The sequence below is a fragment of the Myodes glareolus genome, chromosome 9 (assembly GCF_982192425.1).
Source record: "Myodes glareolus chromosome 9, mMyoGla1.1, whole genome shotgun sequence".
In the NCBI taxonomy this organism is placed as follows: Eukaryota; Metazoa; Chordata; class Mammalia; order Rodentia; family Cricetidae; genus Myodes; species Myodes glareolus.
This window is the reverse complement of record NC_142034.1, coordinates 40024564-40041087: the sequence shown is the minus strand read 5'-3', so window position 1 is coordinate 40041087 and position 16524 is coordinate 40024564. Positions and strand designations below refer to the sequence as shown.

The 16524-nt window shown below is 44.4% G+C and overlaps 1 protein-coding gene across 1 annotated transcript; it reads left to right on the top strand.

Moving 5' to 3' along the window:
* LOC148120866 (schlafen family member 1-like) lies at positions 1 to 13183 on the top strand. The gene is made up of 2 exons (XM_087910205.1): positions 1 to 256; positions 11447 to 13183. The coding sequence occupies exon 2, from the start codon at positions 11472 to 11474 to the stop codon at positions 12618 to 12620; it is 1149 nt and encodes a 382-aa protein (XP_087766331.1). The 5' UTR covers positions 1 to 256; positions 11447 to 11471; the 3' UTR covers positions 12621 to 13183.
* Positions 13184 to 16524: the final 3341 nt, after the last annotated feature.

Here is a 16524-nt window from a genome sequence, read left to right as displayed (position 1 = left end):
CTCATCTCTGAGAGTGGAGGAATCTGCCCAGATCCGCAAAGATCCACAAAGAGGAAAGTTTAGTGCGACCACAAGCACTGAAGTTTGGCATTCTCACATCCAGTTGCTGAGGAAGTCTGGTGACAGCCACCAAGCCCCTGCTGTGGGAGCCTGTCCCAGGCTTGAGCTTTCCTGTTTCATCCAGCAGGTGTCCACAGCACAGCCAACTCACAGAGGGCTTCAAGCCAGAGTGAGATTCATTGGAGCAGCTTTGTAGGTAAGTGAGCCACACTCTATGGCACCATTCACCATCTCAACACTTTTATTTCTCTCTTTCCCCATGCCCACCCAGAATTCACTCTGCTGGCTCTCGGGTGAGGTGGGGGGCACTTCGAGTGCATCACCCAGCCCTGGAAAGGAGCCTGGTTGCTTTGACTCCTTTCTGGAAACTTTGGATCCTTTGTATCTTCATAGACTCCTTCACAGTTGCTGAGGGCTAGGAGGTTTAAGGAGAATGGGGTGAAATCAAAGTCCCTCGGGCTGCTTGCCTCTCTTCCCTGAGAGAGGAAGCTGGGGTTCTGTGAGGGTCAAGCAGGGAGAAGAGGTTATGCACAGGCCAGGCTTGTGCAGGACTCCAAGTCCCTCAGAGGGGGGACTCCATCTTCTCAGAGACCAGACTCGGTAGAATGTTAGGGGAAATTTGCCATTAGGCGGGGAGGAACTGCATTCCAGAACTAAAGAGATCTAAGAACCTGAGAGTCCTGGAGAATCTAGGACTAGATTCTCTTTTATCTAGAATGAGAACATGATCTTCCAAGAGGCAAAGCATCATCCTAACAGGGAATGCGCCAGGGTTATTTGTTTTCCAAGAGGCAGCATCTCCCACTCTTGTGTCCCCACCCCATTTTATTCCCTCCTGCCGAAGGGCACTGCCTGCAGAACTAGGGACATCTGTGTGAATGCCATCATTTCCTGCTGAAGATAACAACAGCCAAAGTTGTGAGTTGAGCTCTGAGAGAATTTTCTCCAGTAAACACTCTAAAGAATTTTACAAGAAAAACTAGTGTTTACACCAGACTCAAATGTTGTGGGAGATCAGTGAGTTTCATTCAGGGACTCCAGAGTCAAGCTTACTGGTTGAGGACTGCTTTCCAGGTAGATGCCCGTCAGAATTTAATCATAAAATTTTTCATAGTTGCAGGCATGAAATTAGAGAGCCTGGGTCCCAGGTTAGCCCCCAGATTCCCTTTGAGATGATTCCACTCCAGTTTCCTTGAGTTTCAAATGTGCCACCTACATGAGCATCCTCCTTCAGCACTTTGGGGTGAGATATGGTTCCTGCCCCTTTTGATGTTGGGAAGTGGACTAGGGATGCTGGCTTAAAACAAGGTGCTGAATGGGAGGTGCTGGGAGGTAATGATGAACAGATACTGCTCAGCAATGACTAGAACAGGGTGGGGCTGCAGCTTCTAACTGGGCAGAAATGAAACTGCATTTCCCGTGATCTTACAAGACTTTCGGTTTTGTTTTTCTTTGGTCTTCCTGTCTCCCTCTCCTAAGAGCTCTCTACTCCAATGCCTACCCTGCAAGCAGACTGTGGCAGACAGAATCTTGCTAAAATATAGCCCAGGTTGTCTTTAGACTCAGTTTTGCAAGTGCTGAGATGACAGGGTATGCAACCCCAATCCCCTGACTCCCCGCTTCCCCTTGCTTTGGGGTGAAGATATCATCTGGAAAGTCCTCAGGGAAACTGGTCCCAAGTTTGGGGCAGCATCCCATGGAGGAAATAGGATCTAACCAACATTAACTTGTTGTGATAAGGAAAAGAAAGTTCAGCACGGCAGAAGCAGACATCTCTCTCTGCTGTCTGGGCAGAGCGCTGTCACACTGAGACTACTGTGGAGCGGTGAACTTAAGCATGGATGGTTGTGTCCCGTTGGTGTTCCCCTGCCAGGAGTCAGGACTTCAGCTTCAGCATCACTTCCTCTAGAATGTCTTGAGGTCAAGTCAAAGCTTTCTCCCCTGAGGGCTTCTCTGAATGAAGATCTGTCAGGAAAACATCTTCGCATTCCTAAGCAACCCTAAGGGATGCTGTGCATGGTGCAGCTGGTTCTAGGTCTGCAATCACAGTGTGATCTCCAAGGGGCACTAGATGCAGCTCTATGGGCTTGGCCAAGATAAACCTGGTAGAGCAAAGACTGATGCCATCCTCTAGGGCACCATTTTCTTGTTCATTTCCAAATGCTTAGGTGTCCATCAGGGGACCCAGTAGTTCTGATTTCCAAAGCTTCTCTCTCCATGCACATAGCTGTATGTACTCAGATGATGTTTTGCCAGTTTACAGACCTGAGACAGAAGCCCAGTATGGCCTCATGGTTTAGACTAAATCTTCATTTCCAGATTTCTAACTCCTTCATCACATGATTTTGCTCCTTCAGAGTTCCACTTCATACTTTCTGGATCTATCCCTATTTTGTCTTCTTGTTCTGGCCTCCCACCCCATTCCAGCAGATCTTTATAGATGCCTGAACTATGCTGTGTATAGGACTAGGGACACCATGAGAGAACTCTTGGGCTTAAAGAAAATCAGATGTGATTAGCATACCCAAACCTCAGTCACACTGAGCCATGATGCTAGTATAGTAGGAATAACAGGAGGCTCTTTACTCTCACATTAATGTGGCATTTGGGATTGGGCAGCGGATTAGAGTATTTTTTAAAGAATAGTTTGTGATAATTATACAAACTTGATTGTGAATAATATGTGACCCCATGGAAAAGCAAGATTCCAAATTCTCTCCTTCACTTTCATATAGGATGGCAAAAGACAACGTGTTCATGTCTGTAAAATATTGAAACCATTTAATATAATTCAATTTTATGTAAAGGCTGGGCACAGTACATATCAGGCAAGTGTCCTTTCACTGAGGATCCCCCACTGCCTTGGGACTCATTTTATAATGCTATTACACTTTACATGATCATCCACCCATAGCAATAGCAGAAAGAACCTCATCGATGCAAACTTAAAACAATCGCCAGTAAATTAACTTTAGTGCTAAGGTAATAGTAATAGGACGTTTCTACGGTCACAGTTATTCAGGAGACTGAGGCAGGTGGATTGCTTAGGAGTTAAAGCCCATACTAGGCAGGAAAAAAACAAGGAAAACCATCCTGAGTACTCTTTTTCCCACAGAAACATTAAAAACCAGAGGCCCACTGAGTTACAAGTCAGAGGTTGACGGCAACAAAATGTATACCCATTGAGAAGTCAGTTTCAACACTGGGAGATCTCAGGCTGGAAAGATGGCTCCATGGTTAAGGGCACTGGCTGCTCTTGCAGAGGACCAGGAATCTGTTCCCAGCACCTACCTACAGACAAGCATCCAGTCCCAGAGGATTCAATGCTGTCTTCTGACCTCTATGAACACCACACACATGGTAATAGACACACATGTATGCAAAATACCTATAAACACAAAATAAAAAAAATAAGATCTTAAGGCAACAGCAATAACAAAAGTAGTTAAAAGGTGCCATGTGACGGGCTTCCTGACCAGTAGGAATGGACGATCACAAAATCAAGAATCCTTTTCAATCATAATTTATTAGAGCTCCTTGATTGAAAGGGGGAATGGGGAACAGGGATGAGAGAGAGAGAGAGAGCGAAAAATCCAAAGACAGCCGCTTTTCTAGGGTGAGAGGCTCGAATGCTGATTGGTTGATGCCATTCTACTAGGGCCCAAGGCCACAGGGCAGGTCAGGAGACCGAGTCTCTTGAAATGCAAAACAAGGCTCCTGAGCACACCGGCCTAAGGCGGCAACATCAAAGGATTTGTATACCTCCAGGCTGTAGGACTGCCGGCACTATCTGGCCAAGGCCACATCCTGGCGGCTCCCGACAGCTCCTCCTTTTATTGTCTTTAAGAGCAATAAGGCAAAATTATTTTCCAATCTGGTCCCCACCTCATGATGTGTGGACTGATTAAAGAAAAGAAAAGCAAGACATACCCTTCCCGTGTAATGGGACAACTACTTCCCTGGGAGTGTTAGGGCTGTGTCTGCATATCCTCCGCCTATGTATACCTTCCTCTGTGCCGTGGGACTATCTGGTCCCTAGAGGGTGCAAAGGCTATGCATGGCTAATTGCCTATGAGCTCTTTTGAGGCTGAGAGCCAAACCTGGGGTGAGGATACACATTCCAAGGCTGCCAAGGCCTGTGCCACAAAGACCTTGTCCCTCCTCACTTGGGTTAGCAGGTAGCATACCAATCAAAGACATACAGCATTTCCATTTAGACACAGCATGCCAAGAATATCTCTGCTCCCACCCATTCCTAAGAAAGGAAAAAGCAGAATAGAGTCAGTCAGAAAATTGTTAAGAGATAAGAGGTTGCACAGGGTGCTGCTCAAGGTGATAACGTGAGACAGCTGCTCTTGACATCGCCCAGAGGGTCATCTCTGCTGCCTCCGCACGAATCTTCCACAGCAGGATACTCAGCATCCATTGGATCATCTTTCTTCTTTATTTTTTTTTGTCAGTCTCGCTGGCACCCAGATGTATGTCAGCATTCCTAGAAAAACATAAACAAAACTCTCCTCCCAAATTAACATTTAAGAGTATTAAAAACTCTCAGTGTAAAAATTCAGCACAATCAGTACTGGAGGTAGGCTGGTTTTGAACTTAGAGACCTGCAGGTCTCAGTTTCAAAGAGCAAATCTTGTTTGCCTGTGTCATTAAAGCAGGCCTTAGAATTAGACGGAATTGCTTTCAAACAGAGCATGTCTGTCTGTTGCAGTTTTTCCAGCAATATTTTGAATTAAAAAATTAAGTGTAAAGAGTGCAAGAGAAATCCTTTCTCTGGGGGAAGCTGCTACAGCTATTCCCCCTTTTTGCTTTTGCAAAATTTTTTTTAAATTTTTATTTGCTCTTTTTACGATACCCTGGCTTTGAGGATTGTATGGTAGGCCAGTGGTATGTTTAACTTGTAATTGCTTGTAAAAGGCTTTAAAGCCCTGTGAGGCATATGTCGGGCCATTGTCGGTTTTTAAACGACTTGGCTTTCCCCAAGCTGCCCAGGCCTCTAAGCAATGTATTTTTACATGAGTTATCTTTTCCCCTGCCAGTGGGGTGGCATGAATTATTTTAGAGCATGTGTCCATCGACATATGAACATATTTTTGTTTGCCAAACTCCGAGATGTGAGTCACATCCATTTGTCAGAGTGAGTTTGGCTTTAATCCCCTGGGATTTACCCCAATATGTGGGGGATGTAACATGGTCATGCAGGAGGAACAGGCTTTTATTATCCTCCTGGTATTTTTCCTAGAGATCTTAAACTTTAAGCGAAGTGTATTTGCTGGAACATGATAGAGCTGATGGAAATCTCTAGCTAGCTGAAGTGAATCTGTAGCCACAAGGGCGAGTGCTCGAGTAGCACCATCAGCTTGAGCATTGGCCTCTGCCATAGGTCCTGGCAAGAGAGAATGGGCTCGAATATGAGCAACATAAAAGGGATTTTCTCTTTTTAAAATATGTTTTTGTATTTGTAAAAGAATATTAGACATTGTACTTGAGCTGCGAATTGAGGCTGCAACCTCAAGAGAGGCCATAGCATTGACCACATATTGTGAATCTGAAATTAAATTAAATGGCTCAAGAAATCTCTGAAATACCTCCAAAACCATCAAGCATTCAGTGACTTGGGGGGAATCAGGCCGAAATTGAAAGACCATAGGTTTAGCATTTTCTGCCACCAGAGCCCCTTTTCCGGTCTTTGAGCCATCTGTATAGATAGTTAAGGCTCCTTCTAATGGGTGGGGCAAGGTAATCCTGGGAAAATACATCAAATTTTTTTCCATAAAATTTATTAAGGGGTGCCTTGGCACATGATTGTCAATAACATTAGGGAATGTACAAAGCAGGATAGCCCAGCCATCTACTGTGGCTGTCAAAATTTCTACCTGTTCCCTCGTATAGGGAATTATCAACTTGTCAGGCATTCTCGCAAAGTGGGCTAAGCAAAGCTTTATTTCCATTAATGCTTGGCCAGTCATCAATTTTGGATAATATTGAACAGATCTTGCTCCTATGGAATTTTTATGTATCCACCAGAGGGGTCCATCTTGCCATAACATTTCAGTGGGATAATTCTTTGTTTTGAGAATGCATAGCAAAATTGGTAAGGATGGATTCATTCGCTGTAATTGAGCTGTAGTAATAGCAGATTCTACCCTCTTAAGGGCCTGCATTGCAGCCGGGGTCATGGCTCTAGGTGAACAGATATCAGGATTGCCCTCTAAGATGGAAAACAAAGGCAAGAACTCAGATCGAGGTATATTTAAATATCCTCTAATCCAATTTATATCTCCCAGCAACTGCTGGAAATCATTAAGAGTTTTAAGGTGTTGGGTGCGAATAAGCACTTTTTGAGGCCTGATGCTTTTAGGGGTGATTATAGTCCCCAAAAATTTCATCATTGAAGATGTTTGTACTTTATTTGAGGCTATGTGGAGTCCTTGTTCCTCCAAAAGGGATGTAACCTTTTGGAAAACTTCCTTTAGGGTTTCCTGATGTGGGGCAGATAATAATAAATCATCCATGAAGTGAACAATTTTCACAGTAGGAAATTGTCTCCTAACAGGACTCAATGCTGCATCTACATATAACTGACATATGAGGGCGCTATTGGCCATTTCCTGAGGCAAAGTTTTCCATTGAAACCGAGCATTGGGTTGTTCATTGTTAACAGATAGAAGAGTAAATGCAAACCTTTCCCGGTCCTGAGGGCACACGGGAATTGAAAAGAAACAGTCCTTGATGTCCAAGGAAATTATAGGCCAATTCTTTGGTATTGCTGAAAGCAATGGGAGGCCCTGCTGGGCTGGGCCCATGACCTGCATCTGAGCATTGACTGCCCTAAGGTCATGCAGTAACCTCCAACCTCCAGAAGCCTTTTTAATCACAAAAATAGGCGTATTCCAACGCGATACAGAATGTTTTAAATGTCCTAGTTCTAACTGTTTTTGTAATAATTGTCTTGCAGCTTCCAGCTTTTTCAAGGAAAGGGACCACTGAGGGACCCATACCGGCTTATCTACTAGCCAAGGGATGGGCATTGTCTTTTGTGTGGAAGCTACAGCTTCAGTGGCCCCTATGAAAAACCCAAGCCTTTTCTATCTAACTTGGAGACAGTCTCAATAGGATTTTGTCTACCTTGGAGACGTTTACCAAGTCCCTTATTGGGAACATAGCCCTGACGTGTCATCATTTGCTTACTGGTATCAGAATAATCATTTGTAAGTCTCAATCTCATTTGAGACTGCACATCCCTGCCCCATAGGTTGATGGGCAAATCAACCATAAAAGGCTGAAAAGTCCCTCTCTGATCTTCTGTTCTCCAGACTAACTCCTTAGCATTTATATGCGGTGTTTGTGCATACCCCAGCCCTTGAAGGGACTGGGAGGCCTGTTGTAAGGGCCAGCATTTTGGCCATGCTTGGGATCTGATGATACTTTTATCTGCTCCAGTATCCACCAGGCCTGAAAAAATCTTTCCTTCTATTTCTAAATTTAAGATTGGTCGCTGATCAAGCTCCAAGGATAAACAAGCCAAATCTACTCCCATGGGAGCAAGGCTTTTGTCCTTTAAGACAAGCCCCTCAGCTGGAAGCTTATTACGCCCTGAAGGCAGAACTAAGAGTTGAGCTATTCTGTCTCCTGGGGCGATGGAAACTACCCCGTATGGAGAATGGCAAAGAATTTTAATGCAGCCTTCATAGGCAGGGTCTATGACTCCAGGATGGACTATCAGGCCTTTCATAATTGAGGATGAATGTCCCAAGACTATGCCAACAGTATCTTTTTTTAATGGCCCAGACACATCTGTTTCTATGACCTGAACTTCCATATCCTGAGTTAATAGCAGTTCGGAGGTGGCACAGAGGTCCAGCCCTCCGGAGCCTTTGGCTGCCCTTCTTGTTGGGACGATGGAGTCATCTTGGGGACTGCCATCGTGTTCTGAATTGCCCCAAATATTTTTGGGCCCTGGGTGCATGGGCCCCTCAATCCGTTTTTTGACAATGACTGAATAGGCATAGGAATAAGTTGTCCATTTATATTCCTAATTGATCTGCATTTATTAGCCCAATGTTTCCCTTTCTTGCATCTGGGACAAATGTCTGGCTGCCTCTGCGATGTTGCAGCTGAGAGCCCTGAAGAATCTGAGGCATTATGACTATTGGAACATTGTTTTTTGAAATGTCCCAACTGTCCATATTTAAAGCATGCCTTTCCCTTATCTCCTCTGACACCTCTGGCAGCAGCAAGCAAAGCAGCCGCCAGCCCTGCATTGGTTAGAGGCCCCCCAACTTTATGGCAGGCTTTGATCCAGGCTTTTAATCCCTTTTCCTTTATTGGACCTATTGCTCTTTGACATTCCTTGGTGCTCTGTTTAAATATTATTTGCTGGACAAAAGGCAATGAAATATCTAAATTTCCAAACATTCTTTCAGCTGCCTCTGTCATCCTAGCCACATAATCAGAGAATGGCTCTGCAGCACCTTGAATAATCTTGGTTAAGTTACCAGCTGTTTCACCTTTATTAGGGAGTGATTTTCATGCTCTGTAATGAATCTCATTAACCTGCCTATAAACCTCCCAAGGATAATGATTCTGATTTCCAGCAAATGCCCCCTGTCCAAGAAGCATATCAGCCGTCCATTTTGGGTGGCCGTCTTGTATGTTAATGTGTTTTTGGGTTTGAGCCTTGTTTTGGACTATAGATTTAAAATCCAGGAATTGTCCTGCTGGAAGAGTTGTTCTTGTAATCTCCTGTCAGTCTGTAGGAGTTAGCGCTATTGTAACAATCCTTTTTAATAATGTGATTGTATAACTGGCATTTGTTTTATAATTTTTCGCATCCTCAACTGAGTCCTTTAGCTGTTTGTATGGGATTGGTTCATATCATCTATTATAATTTTGTGGCTCCTTAAAAACAGGAAAGGCAGCAGCCAGTTGTGACCAAGTCTGTCTTCCTATGAAGCTGTGACCTTTTGTAGCTACCTGTTGGTACATGGGTGGAGGGGTGGATGGGGGTGGGGCAGAAGGTATTGGCGCCTCGTCTCTTTTGCCCTTTGTAGTAAAAACATTATCATCGCCCCGCCTTAGGCTACCTCGCTGCTCTTTTTTAGATTTAGTAGCCGCTCCCTCTAGTTGTTTTTTTTCCTCTGATAAATCTAAATCTATAAATTTTTTTATTATTAAAGTTATGGGGCTTTTCTTCCCCTTTTCTCCTTTTTTTATTTTCGGATCCTTATCTTTTAATTTTTCCTTTTTCTTTCTAGGCCTACATTCTTGTTCCTCCTTTTGATCTGATTTTGAAAAGCTGTCCTGATGTTTTTGTAATGCCTTGTGACCCTGTTTTAATATCTCTATATTACGTTTTTCCTTCAAGCAGTCCCGCACCATCCTCCAAAAAGGAAGTGTGCCTCTCCCAATATTTTCTTCTGCTTGTTTCAAATTCCTGTCTAGCTTATTTCAAGATGGTAAAGTTAGGTCATCTGAAGCTGCAAACCAAGGTGAGACATCAACAATGTCTTTTATGATGTTAGCGACAGTGCTAGAAGAGATCTTTAAATCACGTTGTCACAAAAATGCCTGGATTGAGTGATAAATCTCCCTGGGGTTTGAGCTGGCTCCATAAGAATTGCCCATGATGTGCATTTACCCCCTGGGCTAAAGAAAAAAACCTCCTTTTTACTTACAAGGAAGTCCTTTTAGAAAAATGCCGCTTGATCTACTGCGGACTTAGTTTTACTTTTGACTAGAGCTGCAGTCGCAGCAGCAACAAAGGCACTCACCACCTGGTTAATCACAGCGCAACCCAAAGCAACAGAAAAGAACAAATGTAAACATTACCATTCTGGACGAGCCTTAGCAATCAGCATACATCTGGAGGATTTCCTGACGTCAGTCACCGCTCTTTTGTGATGAGTTCTGAATTCTGCTCCCTCCTTGGCTTGTTCAAATCCGGCGTCCCGGTTTTCAGCACCAAAATGTGACGCGCTTCCTGACCAGTAGGAATGGACAATCACAAAATCAAGAATCCTTTTCAATCACAATTTATTAGAGCTCCTTGATTGAAAGGGGGAATGGGGAACAGGGATGAGAGAAAGAGAGAGAAAAAAATCCAAAGACAGCCGCTTTTCTAGGGTGAGAGGCTCGAATGCTGATTGGTTGATGCCATTCTACTAGGTCCCAAGGCCACAGGGCAGGTCAGGAGACCGAGTCTCTTGAAATGCAAAACAAGGCTCCTGAGCACACCGGCCTAAGGCGGCAACATCAAAGGATTTGTATACCTCCAGGCTGTAGGACTGCCGGCACTATCTGGCCAAGGCCACATCCTGGCAGCTCCCTACAGTGCCATATCATTTTATTTTCCATTTGCAGAAAAATGGACCCTGCTGGCTCCTAAAAGGAAAACACTGGCGGGTGAGAGGCACAGAGACCCAGCCTGACCGCCTTATGCCATTCAGCCTGATCTGAGTGACACGAGCTTGGTGGACTAGGAATCCAGACGTCCCCCTTGCAGTGTAGGTGGCAGGAGGTCAGAATGAAGATGCCGCCGTGGTCAGGCTCTAGTGACGACCCTCTTTTCTTTGAAGACTGCCAGCGTCTCTCTGGGACAGGATGCACAGCGTGAGCTTAGCTATCTGGAGTTCCTTTGATCAGAACACTGGAACTATTTAGATGGTTCTACCTTGTTGACCTGGTAACCTCCCAGAGGCTTCCTGATCACAGGAGTAGTAATTACAGCATCAACTTTGAAAGGAAAGAAGCCTAGTGATTCTGTTTTAACTGTAAGAATCACACCTCCCTGGAAATACGCGGCAGTCTAATAGGAAGAGACGACCACAACCCGGCTTGTCCTCTCTAAGATCAATGGCCAAAGTTTGTGACTGAAATTTATTCCCAGAAAGAAAGAAAATAAATTCCCTTTTCTATTGTTCTGTGTCCCTAGGTCCCAAGGGACAATTTTGCTAAGGGACTCTCCATGAAGTAGACACTTGATCAATGAACATCTGAAATTATTCAAGAAAAAGTATCAGTGGCTTTATAGCAAACCTTTACCTCTTTAAGAAAAAAAAAATAGGTAAATTGCCCTTGTAGTTTATTGAAAGACACAGAATTCAAGTTGTATCATGTTGAATATTAAGGAGATAAATCGCTGATAAGATGAAGCTAGAATACAGATGGATCATAACGAAGGATAGCAACAGACCTGAGAAGTCACTACATACACGCGCTATCATGGCCTAATATCTATCTCCAAATGGCCTCTTCCCCCACCTGCACACTGAACAGTGCCATGGAACTCACCCAGTGAACAATTTTGCTGTTAGCTTCTCAGTATAGAATTTGCTCTATCCTCTTCAGCCTTATTCTAAAGGTTCTGCCTGTCTTCCAGGAAAGAATTTCCATCTGGGAACAGAATGGATCCTGTGGAAAAGAAGATCACCATTGATCCTGAAAGCACTGCTGCTGAGTTGGTTCTAAATGTAGGAGATGTCACTCTTGGAATAAAAAGTAGGAAGGAAATTCAAAAAGGTATGGAGGAAACGCAGAATCATTGCAGGAAACAACAGCAAAAAACCATTTTAGTAGCTGTGTGTGCTCTGCTGAATTCCCAAGGAGGTAAGGTCAGGGCTCATATTGAAAATGAAGACTATAATTACAACCAACACGGAATAGGAGAAGATTTGAAGACCTCTTTAAAGGGTATTCAGCCACGTGCACAGAACCCTCTAGACATCAAACAGGAAGGACGCTGCATTTTTATCTCTGGGAAATCATCTGATTTGAAGCCTACCACCGTTGCAACCAATTTGTACACGAGAAATGGGACCTCCTGTGTTCAAATGGACTTGTGTGATGCCCTGCAATTCTTCAAAGACTTGGAGGACCCTGGATTAAGATCTCCAATAAAAACAATGTTGTCTGACAAAAGGCCTGGGGAAGATGTGCGAGGAGACCTCTGCATCCGCGGACAAAAAGAGCTCCAGGGGCAAGAAGAGCTCCACGTGCAAGAAGAACTGCATGTGCAAGAGCTGGCTGCGGCTTTATTTAACCGGGAAGAACTCACAGAAATGGCAAAATTCTCCTTTAGTGAATCCAAGAATGTTGAATATAAATCATACAAAACAGGTAACCTCATAAAGCGAGTTAAAGACATTCTCCCTAAAACTGTGTCTGCTTTTGCCAACACTGACGGAGGATATTTGTTCATTGGTTTAGATGAAAAAGAAAAGCAAATAGTTGGTTTTAAAGCAGAGAAGATAACGCCTGCTTCTCTAGAGAGTAAAATAGAGAAGTACATCCGAAAGCTGCCTGTCGCTCACTTCTGTGAAGAGAAGCAGGAGAAGATAAAGTACACATGCAAATTCATCCCAGTCCTCAGACAGGGAGCCGTGTGCTCATATGTGTGTGCACTCAGAGTGGAGAGATTCTGCTGTGCTGTGTTCGCTAAAGAGCCTCAGTCCTGGCACGTGGAAGACAAGCAAGTGAAGAGAATTACCTCAGAGGAATGGGCCAAGATCTTAGTGTCTAGCAGGCCAGGGTCAGGAAGGGGGATTAGCAATTAGAATACATTTAGCTTGGGAAGTTGGAAGACTTTCTCTTTGGAATTTGAGACAAGATCATTAGTTCTAACTCCACTCAGTGATCAACAGTGGAGCTGAAGTCTCAACTGCTCCTGCCACCTACCTGGGGCACGGATCCCTCTCACCCTGGGTATTACATCAACCACCTCTGTTCATGTGTAAAGAAAGTGCCAGCATCTCCCACTTGAGCTCCATTTCAGGCAGTAGACATTTCTTTCAGCAATCTGTGCCTCGGTTGTCTGCTGTTTCTCTCCCCATCTTTCTCATTGACTCTTCTCCCTGAACCGTCCTCCCTTCCAGTCACATTATTAGACAACACACAGCCCTAGAGTTTATGATGAGAAAAGTACCTTGCGGTGTGTCATGTCTGCAAAAGAGAACCCTCTGAAGAGGCCAGAGCAGCACCAGCAACCCTGAGCCTGCGCAGTTCTGGCAGCTGCTGTCATCTCCTCCCAAGCTCCCATTGCTTCGCCAGCCTCCCACCTTCTTTTCCACAGCTTTTCAATAAATACATAGATAAACAAATAAAAGCCTCAGCAATGTGCTCACAGGAAACAATCTTCTTCATGAGAAACTGTCCATTGATTTGGGCCTTAATTAGATCTCGTTTAGAGATGAGAAAGTTTTGATTTAAATTTTAAAATTCCTACTGAAAATCATGGAACTAATAAATTTCACCTCCAGGATCCGAAACCAAGGCTGCCCGAAACCAAAGTCAGTGTCAGCCTCCGTGCCTCTCTGTCTCCCTGGACAGCACAAGCAGTGGCATGCAGTGATGTGGGATTCCCCTCTGTGTGCTACAATTACCATTGATTAATAAAGAAATGTTTTGAGCCTATAACAGAGCAGGGAAGAAGAGATCTAGGCAGGAAAACTAAACTGAATGCTGGGAGAAAGAAGGCAGAGTGAGAGAGAAGCCATTTAACCCTACTGGAGACAGAAGCCAGAACTTTACCCGGTAAGCCACAGCCATGTGGCGATACACAGATAATTGAGATGTAAGAGTTAGCCAGTAAGAAGCTAGAACTAATGGGTCAAGCAGTAATTTAATTTAATTTCTGTGTGGTTATTTCGGAGCTGAACAGCTGGGAACAAACAAGCAGCCTCTTACTACAGTGCAGCTCCGTGTTGACAGTAGTTGCCTGATTTATGCTGAGAAGAAAGAATGCACTTATAGTATTTTATGTCAGCCAAATTGATTCCTCTTAAGTGCCACAACCTTTTCTCTAAAACCTAACACTTACCCAAGTGACTTACATAGAAGGAGATGTTCAGAGAAATGCATTATCTACACTAAGAAATTTAAAAACATAGTTGTCATCAAAAATTCTGTAGTACCGCACTACAGAAGATTAAAAACAGAGAACCATAAAAGAGAACCCATTCTTGTTCTTCCCTGATCCAACAGACAGATCGCAGTTGGTTTTCACTTTTTTTGTCTCCATGCCCAGAAGCAGCTTAGCAGAGTTTCGTCATGGGCACACTCACCTGCTGCCACCCAGGGCTGATGTTCCACAGCCCCTTCCCACTCTGCAGACAAAGCATCTTCCAGGTCACAGCCCAGGCCCAGCAGGTTCTTGGTGCCTTTGAGCAGTGAGGGGTTGGCAATGCGGGTTTTCTGGAGCCTGAGATCAGGCCTGTGGGAGAGGAAGAGGCTGGTGGATTAGCACTTTACTTCATTAAGTCTTAAAATCCAGGACATGGGAGGATTCCAACACTCCAGGGCACTCGACCACAGGACAATACAAGAGAGACACATTGTCTTCCCCACAGGTCACTGTGAGAAGATGGCACCCGTGACAACTGTGTCCTCTGTGAAGAGTGGCAGTTGACAGGTACAGAATGCAAGAGGTCCGTAAGCAGATCCATGCCTGCCCAAAGGTTACTAGACAGTGGTAGCAAATGCTACCCCAATACATACTGTTTGGCATTATTTGATTTAAAGCAACTGAAGAGCGGCAGATGCAAGGGAGACGATCTAATTCTTTCTCCTCCTAGAAACAGAAGATGAAAACTCCCCCAGGCAAGGTGCCCTCCCTGTAGGAAAGAAACAAGCTTCCATGGAAATCTCAGAGAAGAGCATTCTATACCAAACCTTTCTTACTTATAATCCCTTTCTCACTGCATTCTCCCCTTGCCCCTTCCATCATATTATCCTTTCCCACAACCTTTTGCCCCCTCCTCTTCTTATTCTATGTTCCTCCTTCCCTTTGGTCCTGTTTTTCCAAATAAATCTGAATTTTGCATACAAGAGAAGATGATCCTGCTGGGCGGTGGTGGCGCACACCTTTAATTCCAGCACTCGGGAGGCAGAGACAGGAGGATCTCTGTGAGTTCAAGGCCAGCCTGGTCTACAAGAGCTAGGTCCAGGACAGGCTCCAAAGCTATAGAGAAACCCTGTCATGAAAAGCCAAAGAGAGAAAGAGAAAGAGACAGAGACAGAGAAGATGATCCATATTTCTTATTCCAGGTCTGGCCCATTTTACTAAACAAAATAATCTCAAGCTATAGCCTCTCTCCTGGGAAAGAGAGCATCACTTCATTTTTGTTGTGGTTAAGTAAACCCTTGTTGTGAACAGATGTCAGAGCTTCTTTATCAAGTCCTCTGTTGATGCGCACTGTCCTAATTCCACATCTGGTCTATTGTGAGCGCTCTCCAGGTGACACGGATGTGCCAGTTTCCCTGTCATCTACAGACTTAGATTCTTTCAGGCTTCGACACAGGATTAGTGCAAATGCAACCTGTGGTGGGTTTTGTTCTCAGTAATCTCCACAGTTTTGTTTCATGATTGCACCAAGTTACATATGTAGTAAACTGTTATTATCCTCTAGGGAATGGACCAGAGCAAGTAGATGGAGAGAGGGGAAGATATCTGTTGTTGTTATTCTAGAATTTTCAAACACAAGTTTTCTATTTCTTGACAATTTCCTACATATGAGCAATGTATCTTGATCATATCAAGCTCCAGCCTCTCCTGAGATGCGCCCTTCCCATCTCCACCGCATCTCATTAAAATATAATCCACTGAAACCACTAAGTGCTCCCTGCTTAAGTATGGGCGAGCTACAAGGAGCCACATCTCTGAGCAAAAATGATCACCCCTTGTGCGGGATAGTTTAAGTCAGCCTGACACCAGCTAGTCATCTGAGAGGAGTGAACCTCAATTAAGAAAATGTCTCTATAAAATGGGGCTGTCAGTTATCCTGTAGGCATTTTCTTTATCTGTGATTGATAGAGGAAGGCCAGTCCATTGGGGTGGGGCCATTCCAAGTCTGGTGGCCCTGAGTTTCATAAGAAAGCAGACTGAGCAAGCCATAGGGAGCAAGTCAGTAATGGTCCTCATCCTTGTCCTCTGCATCAGCTCCTGCCTCCAGGTTCCTGCCCTGTTTGAGTTTCTGTCTTAGCTTCCTTCAGCTAAGGATTACAATGTGGAAGCGTAAGACAGATAAACCCTTTTCTCCCCAATTTGCTTTGGACTTGGTGTTTCATCACAGCAATAGTAATCTTAACTAAGACTCCGCCTGTAAGACCCCGCACTTTTCTGTGGATACCCACACCGAATCCAGACGCGCGCTTTCCCGAACTCGGGCCCACGAGAATGGACGACTGTCCTGAGGGTTAAAAGAGACACACACAAAAAGAGACCTTTGCTCATTTACCAGAGTAAATGGCAACTTTATTAAACTCAAGTCAGGTATTTATAGAAGTGGGCAAGCAGGAACAAAAGGGTAAGGCCTCCTCCCATCCAGGAGCAGGAGGAGAAGATTAAAGGCCCCCAGCGCCTCTGGCAGAATCAGCTGTGGGAGGCAGGCTATGGAGCCCACTACTAAAACCTTGAATACAGGTGGAATCACCATAACAAAGAGAGCCAGGTTCTTGCTAAGT

Excerpts from the sequence above, each read along its gene's own strand:
- LOC148120866 (XM_087910205.1), top strand. The coding sequence starts at position 11,472 with ATGGATCCTGTGGAAAAGAAGATCACCATTGATCCTGAAAGCACTGCT.